This window comes from Bactrocera tryoni, chromosome 1, assembly GCF_016617805.1.
Source record: "Bactrocera tryoni isolate S06 chromosome 1, CSIRO_BtryS06_freeze2, whole genome shotgun sequence".
Classification (NCBI taxonomy): Eukaryota; Metazoa; Arthropoda; class Insecta; order Diptera; family Tephritidae; genus Bactrocera; species Bactrocera tryoni.
The window spans coordinates 32,735,042-32,749,362 of NC_052499.1; the positions used below are offsets into that span (position 1 = coordinate 32,735,042).

Consider the following 14,321-nt stretch of genomic DNA (forward strand, 5'->3'; position numbering starts at 1 on the left):
TACATATTAGTGGCATCTCCACTCTACCTCATCTCTCTCCTTCAACTCTATTGTCAACTCTACTGTCGTTCGCAAATATAAAAGTATATTGAAGTTAGCGAGAGCGACAACTGACGGCTTGCAGTCGTGTAGTCGTGTAGTTGTCAAAATAACTGTGTTTATAGGAACGTGTGTATTTTAATATTTGACAGATGTCGTTTGCAGTCTGTCGCACTCATTGTGTTCAATACATTATAAGGAACATCGAAAAAGCTCAAGTTCGAACATGAAACGGCTCGAACGTCCACACATTCATATGAAAATATTTAAATAAAAAGGAAAATTTAAAAAGGCATTTAATCAAAGAGGTTTTTAAAAAATATATGGGATGTAGTTTGAACATTATGCAAACTATTTGATGCAGCAATAAATTCTTTTCTCTTTCTTTTTTCCAAAAAACTACATATGTTCTTCCCGCGATGCACAGTAAGACAACGCCGGCATTAAATACAAGGAGTCATTGTAGAGCTCTGAAATTTTGCACAGGTTATTTTTGAGACAATTCCAGTTAAAAAAAAAAAAAATTAAGAAAATTCGCCCACTTTTACGCCCACCTGTCATACAGTCGAAATTTGTAAAATGCCGTATTGTCCGTAATACTTTAGGTATAACTTTCAATTTTGGTACCCACTTTTAACCCCATCACCCATACTACCTCAACATAAAAAGTGCCATATTTTCTAAAATATATTAAATACAACCTTCAAATTCTATATTACTGTAATTTATATCATTTAAAATGTTTCATGCAAAAATTACAACAACACGCTCACTAATACGCCCACCTCCCATTGAAATGCAATAAAAAAAACAATATTTTTTTTCATTCAATCAATTTTTTAACATCATCATGGTATTCTAATTTTTTCAATTTGTTTCTCATTCTAAATGAATTAATATAAGGATCTGATTATATTTGCAAATAGTGCATTACATCTTCATTCGTAGAAAAACGTGAATTTTTACGAGAATGGAATAGCCTACAGTTTCTATACTCCTTATTCATTGCTTCTTGCGCTTCTTCGGATAACATTCCTGTAGCAAAAAAAAAAGTACACGAGTACACAAAATGTACATATGTTTGAGCAAAACAAAAACTGGTTTGGCTCAGCGGATGGAAAAAATGCCCAAAAACCAACAACAACCAAAAATTATGCTCACAATATTAGGCTGCTTATGAGCTTTGGACAACAAAAATAATTATAATGCAAGAGACTATTTTCTATTTTCCTGCCAGCCGACAAGCGGCACTACAATATAACAATTAAACTAACCACATTAGAAAGTGATCATAACACAACTTAGATAAGAACAATGTCTTGCACTATCAATTTAAATTAAAAATTATGCAACTATCTAACCCAAAGTCAATGACCTTCAACAAAATTATCTATCAAATTAACAACGTAAATTTATGTAAACAAGAATATTTTTATTAAAACATAAATGATCTTTAAAGCATAATTCTGAATAACTAACAAAAAACAAATGTAATTTATTACTATTCTCTTGCACAATAAGAGAATAGTAAACAATTAAAAAAAATAAAAGTAAAAAGTTGTAAACATGCTATTGCATGCTAACATACGTATAGCGACAGAATGTGCGCGTTACGTACTTTTTGTAGTTTTTGTATGTTTAATGTGCTTTTGCAAACTTTTGCTATATGCCCTCTACTTTAAATTAAAGCTGAGATTTCAAACTTTCATTTGGTATAAGTCTGCACCTAGGGCGAGGGGCTGCTCTATATTTCCTAGGCCATTGAAAATGCAAAATATTCAATTTTTGCACCACAGTTCTGTTGTTAAGAAAAAAAAAATTGTGTTTTTTTTTTAATTTATTTTTTCATTTACTCATTCTACAATAACTAAATTAATTAAAAAAATACTTGAAATTTGCATTTATTATGCATTTTTATTTTAATAAGCTTTTGCTTATTACATATTGAACTAACATATTTTAACCTCAACTTTGACTTGCTCTAGACCAAAAAGTAATGAGGTTATGAGGCTGAAATTTCAGGGAATTGTTACTCATAAATCTGTTAATATACTGTGAAAATTTCATCCAAATTGGACGACACGTCAAAAACCATTTTTTGCCGCGGTTACTATTGGGCTGTCTCTCAACGCTTACATCTCAAACGCTTTTCCTGGATGTGCGTATAAAAGCAAGAATGATTTTCTATCATTCTTGACTTATGTACATACATACATATTACATATCCCTGGCTTGGATTCTTGCAAGTTGCTAGAGTATAAAATGTAGGCTTACACCCGAACTTTGCCCTTCCTTACTTGTTTTTGTTTGTTCCTTTTAAATAATAAGTATGTATTACTATATCTACTTACATATAATTACATGTAATACCATGCAAATTCTCGCAGTACGAATAGATAGATTTACACGTAAAATGAGTTTTGTTACACGTTTTTTTTGCTCGGATTATTTTTTAAATTGGTCCTGAGTTTTATATGAAAATGTTTTTACACGGTTTTTGTTTGAACGAGTAATTTACTGTCCCACTACTACTGAGTTTACGCAAGTTATACAAATGATTTTAATTTTGATAATTAATTTTCGTTTCATTAGTAAAAATGCCGCACATACTTTTCTATTCATCTACATACATACATACATATGTATATGTATATGTACATATATGTATATGTATATGTATATATATTGGAGTGCCTGTATGCATCCAAGGTATTCTCACAATATTTTTTCAGTATTTTACATTCGATTTTATAGTAGTTTGTTTAAATAGTATTCACTTCACTAAAATTTATCTGTACAAATTTATTTCCAACCACTCAAAACTACTTTTTGCGGAGAAACCCGTACATGGGCTGTTAACTCAGTAAGTAAATTTTTGGGCACAGAATTTTATTCTTATTCTTTATTGACGTAGACATCGCCTACGCGGTTATAGCCGAGTCCTTCTTTTGTGCTGTTTGGCGCCAATTGCAGATTCCAAGTGTAGCCAGGTCCGTCTCCACCTACTCTTTCCAACGGTGTGGAAGTCTTCCTCTTCCTTCTCTTCACCCGGCGGGTAATGCGTCGTCGAATTTTATTAGCAACAAATTTTCCTTTATCTCTTAAAGTGTTTAACTTTACTAAATACATGCATGGATTGGGAGATTATAACAGCTGAGGGTATTGGCAACAAAAAAATTGGCTATCATCCAATACAGAAACGACTAGCCAAGATGAATGGCACTCAATGTGGTTTTTGCTCTCCTGGTTTTGTTATGAACATGTACGGTCTTCTTGAATCGAAAGGAGGAAATGTTAAAATGACCGAGGTTGAAAATTCTTTTGGTGGCAACATTTGTCGATGTACTGGATACCGTCCTATATTGGACGCTATGAAATCATTTGCTGTGGATAGTACTGTACAGATTCCGAAAGAATGTATGGATATTGAAGATTTCGAGCTTTCCGACTGTCCTAAAGTCGGTTTGCAGCTTAGGGACACTTGTCAAAAGCCATTAAGTTACTTGACCTACCCCGACGGTGCAAAATGGTATTGGCCGCGAACATTTTCTGAACTCTTTGAAGCACTGTCCAAAATACAGAAAGAAAAATTCATGCTTGTCGCAGGAAATACAGCACATGGCGTCTACAGGAGGTCATTAGCTATAAGACACTTTTTTGATATTCATGCGGTGCCGGAGTTAAAACAGCACTCTATAACTAATGAAGAGGTGACACTTGGTGCAATGACGGAAGCAATGGAAATTTTTGAGCAATCTGCACTGAATCCTGGCTTCGAGTACTGTCAGCAGTTGAGGGAACATTTTGATCTTATCGCAAATGTGCCAGTTCGTAACGTGAGTATTGAGACAGTTTTTTTGAAGAAAATATTTCCTTGGTTTGATTCTTTGTTTGAGTTTGGTACACATACACACATACCTGTACATGTCAAAATAACTTATTTCTTTATTTCAAACATCCTTTTCCTAACAAACTGCATACAAATGTACAATTTTATTACTATTATTAGAAGACATTTTAATAAATACGTAGATATACATATGTATACATACATATATGTATCTAAATGTGAAGCGAAGTGGAACAATGATTACTGTAATTGTTAAGTGAGATTGCGAATAGCCAACATTCACTGACCTCATGATTTTAATGACAGTTGCAGTTGTAGAATTTATAATAAGTACTATGTATTATGGACGCTCTTAATGTACTTCTCGTTCAAAAATAAATATTTTACTGCAGTATATTTAAAAATGAAATATAATAATTTAAATACGAAATACAAAGATTATTATGTATTTCCCAGTCTGGAACATTGGCAGGCAATATCGACTTAAAAAAATACTATCCGGAATTTCCTTCAGATGTATTCATAACATTCGAAGCTCTTGATGTTCAGATTATTGTTGCAGAAGATGCGTCTACATGGAAGACCATATCACTAAAAGAATATCTAGCTTTGACGAACGACCAAATTATTATTATAGCATTCGAATTAAGAGCTTATCCAAACGACGAATTTGTGTTCGATTCCTACAAAGTAAGCAAAGAAAGATATAGCACCTTACAATAACAATTAGTTCTGCACATATCAAATAAATTTTAAATAATGTCCAGAGCTCAAAACTCGCACGCCTATGTAAACGCTGCATTTTTATTACATATGAATATGCCAGAAGGCAAGATTGTACATGCTCGTATATGCTTTGGCGGTATAGCACCCGATTTTGTACATGCTAAAGCAATAGAATCTGCATTAGTTGGTCAGAACTTATTTGAAAAGGACACTATTTCGAATATATTTCAATATTTGATTATCCAACTGCAACCTAATGCTGTTCTCCCGGACGCTTCACCTGAATACCGAAAAAGTCTTACCGCTGGTCTACCTTACAAAAGTCTATTAAAAATCGCACCTAAAGACAAAGTGAAGGATGAATATAAAAGTGGTGGCAACTTACTTCTACGACCACTTTCATCCGGAACTCAATCTTTTGAAACTATAGAAAAATATTACCCAGTTACTGAAGCTGTGCAAAAACTTGAAGGTGAGCCACATAATAACTAATATTCTTAAGAAAAAAACACCACCAGGTTGGTAAAAAAACATATACATAAATAACGTGAAGTCAATGAATACCTACAGATATAACTATATTGGTTAAAAAAAACATACTATAGTATAGTACGTAAATAACCGAAATTATAATTTTTTAATTTTAACTTTATAATTTATAAGATATAGATATTTCTAATTAATTATATTGTTTATATTAAGCCATGATTCAATGTTCCGGAGAAGCAACTTATATGAATGATGTACTAACTTCTTCCAACTCGGTTTTTTGTGCTTTTGCTACTGCAACAAAAGTTGGCGCAAACATTGAAAATATTGATGCACAAACAAATGATATTGCCAACCGCATCGCCACAAAAGTAAAAGTGACATATTGACATAGTGTACCAGAACATAATATTTTAACCACTACCGCAGAAGTGCTTGAAGCAGATGAAAGGAAGCGAATTCATATGATAAAAACTACGAAAGTCGATGAAATAAAACTTTCACAGGAACCTGATATTAATTCTAAAGGTGTTTTTGAAATAGGTGGGCAATATCACTTTACAATGGAGCCGCAAACTACTATAGTTGTTCCTTTTTAAGAAGGACTACACGAATGGACAGCAACACAGTGGATGGATCATACTCAAAGTGTAATAGCAAAAATGTTGAAACTTCAGGTAAACAATGTACAGTTGAAAGTTCGCCGCCTCGGTGGTGGATTTGGAAGTAAAATTTCACGTGGAAATCAAGTTGCCTGCGCTGCATCATTAGTAGCATACAAACTAAATCGACCATCTCGCTTCGTGCAGACCATCGAATCAATGATGACCTCTAACGGAAAACGTTGGGGTTGTCGGAGTGATTATGAATTTCACATAAAAGCCAATGGAAAAATTCTAGGACTTAAAAATACATTCTATCAGGATGCAGGATGCACACTCAATGAAAATCCTATTGACGGACATTCTGTTGTTTGCGCAAAAAATTGCTATGAACTTTCTGACTTGAACACTAAAATTGTGGCCGAAGCTGTCATAACGGATGCACCCAGTTCAACTTGGTGCCGTGCACCAGGTTCCGTAGAAGGAATAGCAATGATTGAAAATATATTGGAACATATTGTATTTGAACCAAATATAGATCCTGTAGATGCACGATTAGCTAACTTAAAATCTGGTAACAAATTGGAGCAGCTACTACCGCGATTTATTAATACCACAGATTATCGTAATCGACAAAAGGAAATTGACGGCTTTAACGAAAATAATCGTTGGATTAAACGAAGGTTAGGTATAGCTATAATGGAATATCCAATTTTTCCTTTTATCACGTAGATGGTACTGTAGTTATATCTCACGGAGGAATCGAAATGGGTCAAGGTTAGTAAATAAGGTTATAATGTATACTTAATTAAACTGATCAAAAATTACCTGTTATTATTGTCTTAAGGCATTAACACGGTGAAAGTCTTAGTCCATATATTGATATTGGTCAAGTGGAAGGATCTCCGGACAACAGGAGAACTTCTAACAAATCGCACGTGGAATTACAAACCTCCGGGTGCAAAAGATATCCCAATAGATTTTCGCATAGAATTACTGCAGAAAAATCCAAATTCAGCAGGATTCATGCGTTCAAAAGCAACAGGTGAGGTGGTTCACCAGTGTTGCCTAGCAGTCAGTGTAATCTTTGCTGTTCAGCATGCTTTGCAATCTGCTCGTAATGATGCTGGACTAAAGCGTGAATGGGTTCGTTCAGGTGCTCCAACAACATCTGAGACTATCGCACTGAATGCTGGAACAAATGTGACCAAATTCTCTTTAGCATAACCACACGGTGAAATTAGTTATAAAGAAACTCGTACATTGTTCAATATTTAAAACTTTTTGGTGACTGGGTATTTGGAAGGTATTATTACATAATTACATATACCATATGTGTAATTTTAATTAATTAATAAATAGACAGTGGCTGACGAACAGTCAAGCATAACGGACGAGTCTTTTAGAACAAGTGAGGAATACCATTCACTAGTATTTAGTATTGGTTGTGGTGTATGTGTTTGCGTTGTTACGGGAAAACATCCAATTACTGGAAATGTACGAACATGGACCGTCAATTCTGTAAGTTGAATTTGTTTTAATTTAACCGTTAATCTTATCAACTATTTAGCGAATAAAAATATACCTTATTATATTAAAAGTGTTTGACATTGCTGAATACGTGCGTAGATTGGGACATAACAACCACGGAAGGTATTGGTAATAAGCGTGTTGGCTATCATCCAATTCAGAAACGTTTGGCCAAAATGAATGGCACTCAATGTGGATTTTGTTCGCCTGGATTCGTAATGAGTATGTACGGTTTACTGAAATCTAAAGGTCTCAATGTTACTATGGAAGAGGTGGAGAATTCTTTCGGGGGCAATATTTGTCGCTGTACTGGTTACCGACCTATATTAGCCACCATGAAGTCTTTTGCTGTCGATAGTGCAATCGAAGTTCCTGAAGAGTGTCAGGATATTGAAGATATCAATAATATAATATGTACAAAAACTTCAAATTTGTGCAAAAGCTCGTGTACTATCCTCTCGAAACGACCGCCTATAAATTATAAGGACGGTAGTGATTGGTATTGGCCAAAGTCAATTGGTGAATTATTCTCAACTATCAAAAATTAAAAATTAAGAAATATTTTTTGGTTGCTGGTAACACTGCTACTGGTGTTTTTCGGAGCGATCCGTTTATTAAAACGTTTATAGATGTTAATTGCGTGTCTGAACTGAGACAACACAGTATTACTCCAAAGGTCCTAACTTTAGGTGCTAACTTAAGTTTAACAGATACAATGGCAATATTTGAAGAGGCAGCTAAAATTAAAGGATTTGAATACTGTCAACAACTTTGGAATCATTTCGATTTGATTGCAAATCTACCAGTCCGAAATGTAAGTACATAATTTTAACAATAAATCTATTTAGGAATCTAATTATACCGTGAATATGACAGATTAAGTTTGCACGAAGTGCACTATAAAGTATGTATATAAAAGATCAGCCTTACGGTTCGATTTAGTTACGTCCATCTGTCTGTTCGTCCGTCGGTATATACGCGAACTATTCCCTCAGTTTTTGAGATATTGATCTGAAATTTTGCATACGCCCTTTTATCCTCATAAGCTACGCATTTGTCGGAACCGACGATATCTGATCACTATAAGATATAGCCGCTCTCACACACTGTTCAATGAAAATCAAATTCTTGTATGAGAACTTTGATAAATTATCTTATCGAAATCCGACATAGATTATTCTTTTAAGTAATTTCCCAATTGTTCAGATCGAACCTCTAAAGGCGATGCTGCTATTCAAACATATTTTTTGCTTTAATATTCAATTGTAGCTGTGTAACTTATTTTTCAGATGGGTACTTTGGCAGGTAATCTTATCATGAAGCACAACCATAATGATTTTCCCTCCGATGTGTACATCATTTTTGAAGCACTAAAGGCACAAGTGGTACTTCAAGAAAGTCTCATAAAAGAAAAAGCAGTAACAATGACAGAGTTCCTGAAAATTGATATGAGTGGTAAAATTATTAAAGAAATTATTCTCCGACCTTACATACATGAGCAATATATTTTTGATTCTTACAAGGTAAATATAATATTTCCCATTTCACTATTGTATTATATTTTTTATAATCTCATATGTGATAGATTATGATAAGAGCACAAAATGCACATGCCTACGTTAACGCTGCATTTCTAATAAGTGTAGAAAGACCAAGCCTTAAAATACAAAATGCTCGTATTTGTTTCGGAGGTATAAGTCCTGGCTTTATTCATGCGATGGAAATCGAAGAATTTATGAAAGGAACACAGCTAAACGATTCACAAGTTATAGCAAAGATTTTCTCAATAGCCAGTAGTACTTTCATTGCTGATTCAGCCCCATCTAATGGTTCGCCTGAATATAGACAGAAACTTGCCGCCGGTCTTCTTTATAAAACCATATTGAAAAATACTCCAGAAAGCTTAATTCCACAGCGATTACTAAGCGGTGCGGAAATCCTCAAGCGTCCAGTATCCTCAGGTAAACAATTGTTTGAAATTATACCAGAAGATTTTCCTGTGCACCAACCCATTGAAAAATACGAAGGTTTAACGCAAACAGCAGGGGAAGCAACTTATGCAAATGACATTCCTGTAGCAGTAAACCAACTGTGGGCTGCTTTTGTTACTGCTAAACTTGTGGGGGCTACGGTAGCAAGTATTGACACTTCTGCCGCATTTAAATTACCAGGTGTCGTTGCATTCTTAACATCCAAAGATATCCCAGGAAAAAATACAATTAGCGGCGATGAACCCATGTTTTTCTTGGAAAACGAAGAACTATTTGTTAGCGGTGCAATTAAATTTTACAATAAGCCTATCGGGGTAATAGTAGCGGGGTCAAATGCTACTGCTAATATGGCTGCCGAATTAGTAAAGATCACTTATGTATGACGGCGAAGGAAGTGAAGTTTTTCCTACTTTACATGATGTTCTCAAGAGCAGCCGCTCAGATAGAATCAATCATACGGTTAAGTCACTCATAGAAAATCTAAATATTGAAGAAAATTATGATGTATGTGGTTTAGGAAAATTGGATTTGGGTCTGCAATATCATTTTTTCTTGGAACCGCATACCGCTGCAGTTATACCATTCGAAGGTGGATTGGAGGTATATGCAACTACTCAGTGGATGGACCTTCTACAAGGCGTATTAACAGAATTACTTGATATGAAATCCAAGTGAAAGTACGTCGTTTGGGTGGCGGATTTGGTGGTAAAGGAACTCGAAACTCCTTTGCTGCTTGTGCTGCATCTTTAGCTGCCCTCAAGCTTAATCGCCCGGTGCGTTTTGTTCAATCTATAGAATCGATGATGAATGTTCTAGGAAAGCGGTGGGCTTTTCATTGCCAGTACGAATTTTACGTTAAACATACAGGAAAAATAGTTGCTTTGCGTAGTGAGTTTTATGAGGACGCAGGATATCAATCCAATGAATCACCAATGGGTCACACTGTTTTAGTATCAAAAAATTGCTATGAATTTACTGACAATTATAAATTGGATGGCTATATGGTTTTAACCGATTCACCCAGTAACACACCGTGCCGAGGGCCTGGTTCAGTGGAGGGAATTGCAATGATTGAGAACATTATCGAACATATTTCTTTTGAAACAGGACTAGACCCAATCGACGTACGAAAAGCAAACTTAATTCCAGGTCATAAAATGGAACAAATGTTGGTATACTTTATACAGTCGACTGATTACAAAATGCGAAAGCAGAAAGTTAAAACATTTAATGAAAATAATCGCTGGCGAAAGAAAGGTTTAGGGATCGCCATCATGGAGTACCATATTGGATATTTTGGACAATTTCCCGCCACCTTGGCTATTTATCATCGTGATGGCACTGTCATCATTTCGCATGGTGGTATCGAAATGGGTCAAGGCATGAACACGAAAATAGCACAATTAGCGTCTCTTGAGTTAGGCATACCAGTGGATATGATTCGATTCGAAGGGAGCAATACTGTTAATGGTGCCAATAGCATGGTGACTGGAGGATCCATTGGCAGCGAAACACTCTGCTACGTATATATTTTCCGATTATTGCATATTTGTTTCATTAAATTTATATATATTTTAGGCGGTGCGTAAATGTTGTAATATAATTAACGAACGTCTGAAAAATGTCCGGCAATCACTTAAAAACCCTTCATGGTTAGAAATAATACAAACTGCTTATAATCAACACATTAGTTTAATTGTAAGCGAAGATTGTAAGCCTAACGACATGGACCCGTATACTGTTTGTGCTTTAGCCCTTGTTGAAGTGGAAGTCGATATACTTACCGGAAATTATCATCTTCCTCGTGTGGATATCTTGGAAGATGCAGGTGAGAGTCTGAATCCAAATGTAGATATTGGACAAATTGAAGGAGCATTTATAATGGGTCTCGGCTATTGGACGTCTGAAGAAATAGTTGTCGATGAAAATACTGGGGAACTGAAGACGAATCGAACATGGAATTATAAACCGCCCGGAGCTAAAGACATACCGATAGATTTTCGCATTGAGATGTTAAGCGGCAGTCCAAATGTAGCTGGGTTTATGCGATCTAAAGGTATTATTTGATAATTTGTATCTAATCATATATGGTTTTTTTTTTTAATAATATTTCTAATTTCAGCAACTGGAGAACCAGCAATTTGTTTGGGAATAGCTGTAGGCTTTGCTTTGCAAGAAGCCTTACAGTCTTCACGTTCTGATGCTGGTTTAGCGAAAAAGTGGATTCCCTTAACTGCGCCTATGACACCGGAGCGAGTTTTGCTACATTCAGGCACCGATTATAGCATGCTGCATCTGAATTATACTTAATTGTACTAATTAAAATGTACCGAATTGATTAATTTAGAAACTTACTTACTTAGAATATTATACCACAGCACGGAAAGACGTGAACATTTGCACAGGTATTTCTTAGGTCCTGGGGAAGGTTCGAACGGCGGCCTTGTTTGCAAAATCACCCCCGATTTCGCAATTAATGTCTACATATGTACATATATGTATTTATAACTTGAAAATTGGTAATGATGAAGCTTGGAACCTCGGAGCGGCCATATGCTACTTTCTATCGTTTTATGTTAAAAGTCACAACATGTCATAAATAAAAAAATTATATTACAAAACATAAGCAAGTGTTCAATATTCATGTAAGAATTATTTGATAATTTTTTTCTTCAAAAATACAAAATAAAATCACACAGCTATTGACAGGGTACAGTGGTTTTTGTTTACATTTTTATACTCTTGCAACTTGCAGGAATCAAACAGGGAGCCAGGGAGGTCCCTTAAGATGAGAAACGTTAACCAGAGGATCGAAATCCAAGGAATTTTATATACACATATACATATAATACAACTTATACACTGACCGACATATTCGGCTTAAGGTTTATTAGAAAAGCGAAAATTTGTATACTTGTATAGTAAGCAGTATATGGGAGTTGTAGTAGTATCGACCCAATTTTATTTATTAACTTCATGCCACATATCAAAAATATGTTCCCTGGATTTCATTAAAGTACAGTACATACATAAGTACAATCACCAATCACATAGTGTTAAGTCAGCCGGATGTTCGAAAATCCTTCCAATAGTTATATGGGCTCTAGGTTAAGTTTTCGCACAATTGTATCTATTCTAGGCACAAGTGACATTTTCGCTAAAAAGTTAAATATAGATACGGGGTCCACATATTCGATACCTAGGGGTTTTGGTAGGATTTGGGCAATTTTTGGACACAACGTTTTATATTTTAAAAAAATTATTAGTGCAAATCCCGTTTATCCCGTTGTATCAATTTCTTCCTGATTTCTGCACTGGAAAGTGAAAGAATTAAAGGGAATTTAAAACTGCGTATCAGAGTTGGACAAAATTGTAAATTCATTAATAACAACGAGAAATAACTAATTTTAGTGCGATTGAAAAGTGAACATTTGTGTAAATAAGTGCTGTGATTGTATAGACAGAGTTCAATTCTCAATGTGAATCAAATTTAGATTGCAGCAGAGCAGATTGTAAACATGTGAAAAGCAGCATTTTTAAAATTTCGAATAAAATATAAATTACTCTCAGCATCACCGTAGGCAATGCAGGCAAATGCATTGAGCCTTACTTGTGTTATGCAGGCATCAACAAGTTTCATTAAGAAAGAAGTGTGTATCAGAGGTAAACAAAATTGTAAACTCATTAATAACATAAAGAAATAACAAATTTCAAAGGAAATAAAATATATGAGAGTAAATGACTCTCAGCATCACCGCAGGCAATGCAGGCAAATGCACTGAGTGGCGCGCCGTTACTTGTGTTATGAAGGCATCAACAAGTTTCAATAAGAAAGAAGTGCGTATCAGAGGTGGGCAAAATTGTAAACTCATTAATAACATAAAGAAATAACAATTTCAAAGGCAATAAAATATATGAGAGTAAATGACTCTCAGCATCACCGTAGGCAATGCAGGCAAATGCACTGAGTGGCGCGCCGTTACTTGTGTTATGAAGGCATCAACAAGTTTCATTAAGAAAGAACTGCGTATCAGAGGTGAACAAAATTGTAAACTCATTAATAACATAAAAAAATAACAAATTTCAAAGGCAATAAAATATATGAGAACAGGCGAATGACTCTCAGCGTCACCGTAGGCAATGCAGGCAAATGCATTGAGTGGCGCGCCGTTATTTGTGTCATGCCGGCATCAACAAGTTTCAATAAGAAAGAAGTGCGTATCAGAGGTGGACAAAATTGTAACATGAAGAAAGAACTACTTTTAGTGCAATTGTAAATGAAAATTTGTGTAAATAAGTGATGTGAAATAAAATGTGAAACAACCTTTAACGTTCAATGAGCATTTTGCTTGAGTGTGTGTTAAGAAAAGTATTGTGATGTAAAAATAAAAATAGTGCAAGGAATTCATGCTAGAAAAGATTACCGGGAAGTGCTGTTGACTATAAGGAGCACCAAATGTATAGGTGGGTGCGATTAAAAGCGAAAATTTGTGTAAATAAGTGATGTGAATGTATGGACAGAGTTCAATACTCAATGTGAAACAAATTTAGCAGAGCAGATTGTGAACATGTGAAAAGCAGCATTTTAAAATTTCGTATAAAATATAAAGTAAAATATATGAGAACAGGTGAATGACTCTCAGCGTCACCGTAGGCAATGCAGGCAAATGCACTGAGTGGCGCGCCGTTATTTGTGTCATGCCGGCATCAACAACTTCTTAAAAAAAGTGAGTATCAGAGTTGAACAAATTGTAAATTCATTATAACATAAAAGAAATAACAAATTTCAAAGGCAATAAAATATATGAGAACAGGAGAATGACTCTCAGCGTCACCGTAGGCAATGCAGGCAAATGCATTGAGTGGCGCGCCGTTATTTGTGTCATGCCGGCATCAACAACTTTCATTAAGAAAGAAGTGCGTATCAGAGTTGGACATAATTGTAACATAAAGAAATAACTAAGTTTAGTGCGATTAAAAGTGAATATTTGTGTAAATAAGTGATGTGAACCAAATTTAGATTGCAGTAAAGGTTTGTAAATATGTGAAAAGCAACATTTTCAAAATTTCGTGTAAAATAGTGAAAAGAAAGTG

General features: G+C 34.9%; 2 protein-coding genes across 2 annotated transcripts; both read left to right on the forward strand.

Moving 5' to 3' along the window:
• Positions 1–3,148: 3,148 nt before the first annotated feature.
• LOC120771817 (indole-3-acetaldehyde oxidase-like) lies at positions 3,149–6,558 on the forward strand. Its single transcript, XM_040100038.1, is given in 5 exon segments — positions 3,149–3,875; positions 4,346–5,087; positions 5,318–5,647; positions 5,705–6,418; positions 6,421–6,558. Coding segments are annotated over 5 exon segments (2,559 nt in total). The 5' UTR covers positions 3,149–3,170; the 3' UTR covers positions 6,489–6,558.
• Positions 6,559–6,805: 247 nt separating this feature from the next.
• LOC120766688 (indole-3-acetaldehyde oxidase-like) lies at positions 6,806–11,581 on the forward strand. Its single transcript, XM_040092334.1, is given in 10 exon segments — positions 6,806–6,823; positions 7,069–7,227; positions 7,308–7,779; positions 7,782–8,050; positions 8,526–8,759; positions 8,822–9,607; positions 9,609–9,885; positions 9,888–10,750; positions 10,806–11,283; positions 11,350–11,581. Coding segments are annotated over 10 exon segments (3,744 nt in total). The 3' UTR covers positions 11,538–11,581.
• Positions 11,582–14,321: the final 2,740 nt, after the last annotated feature.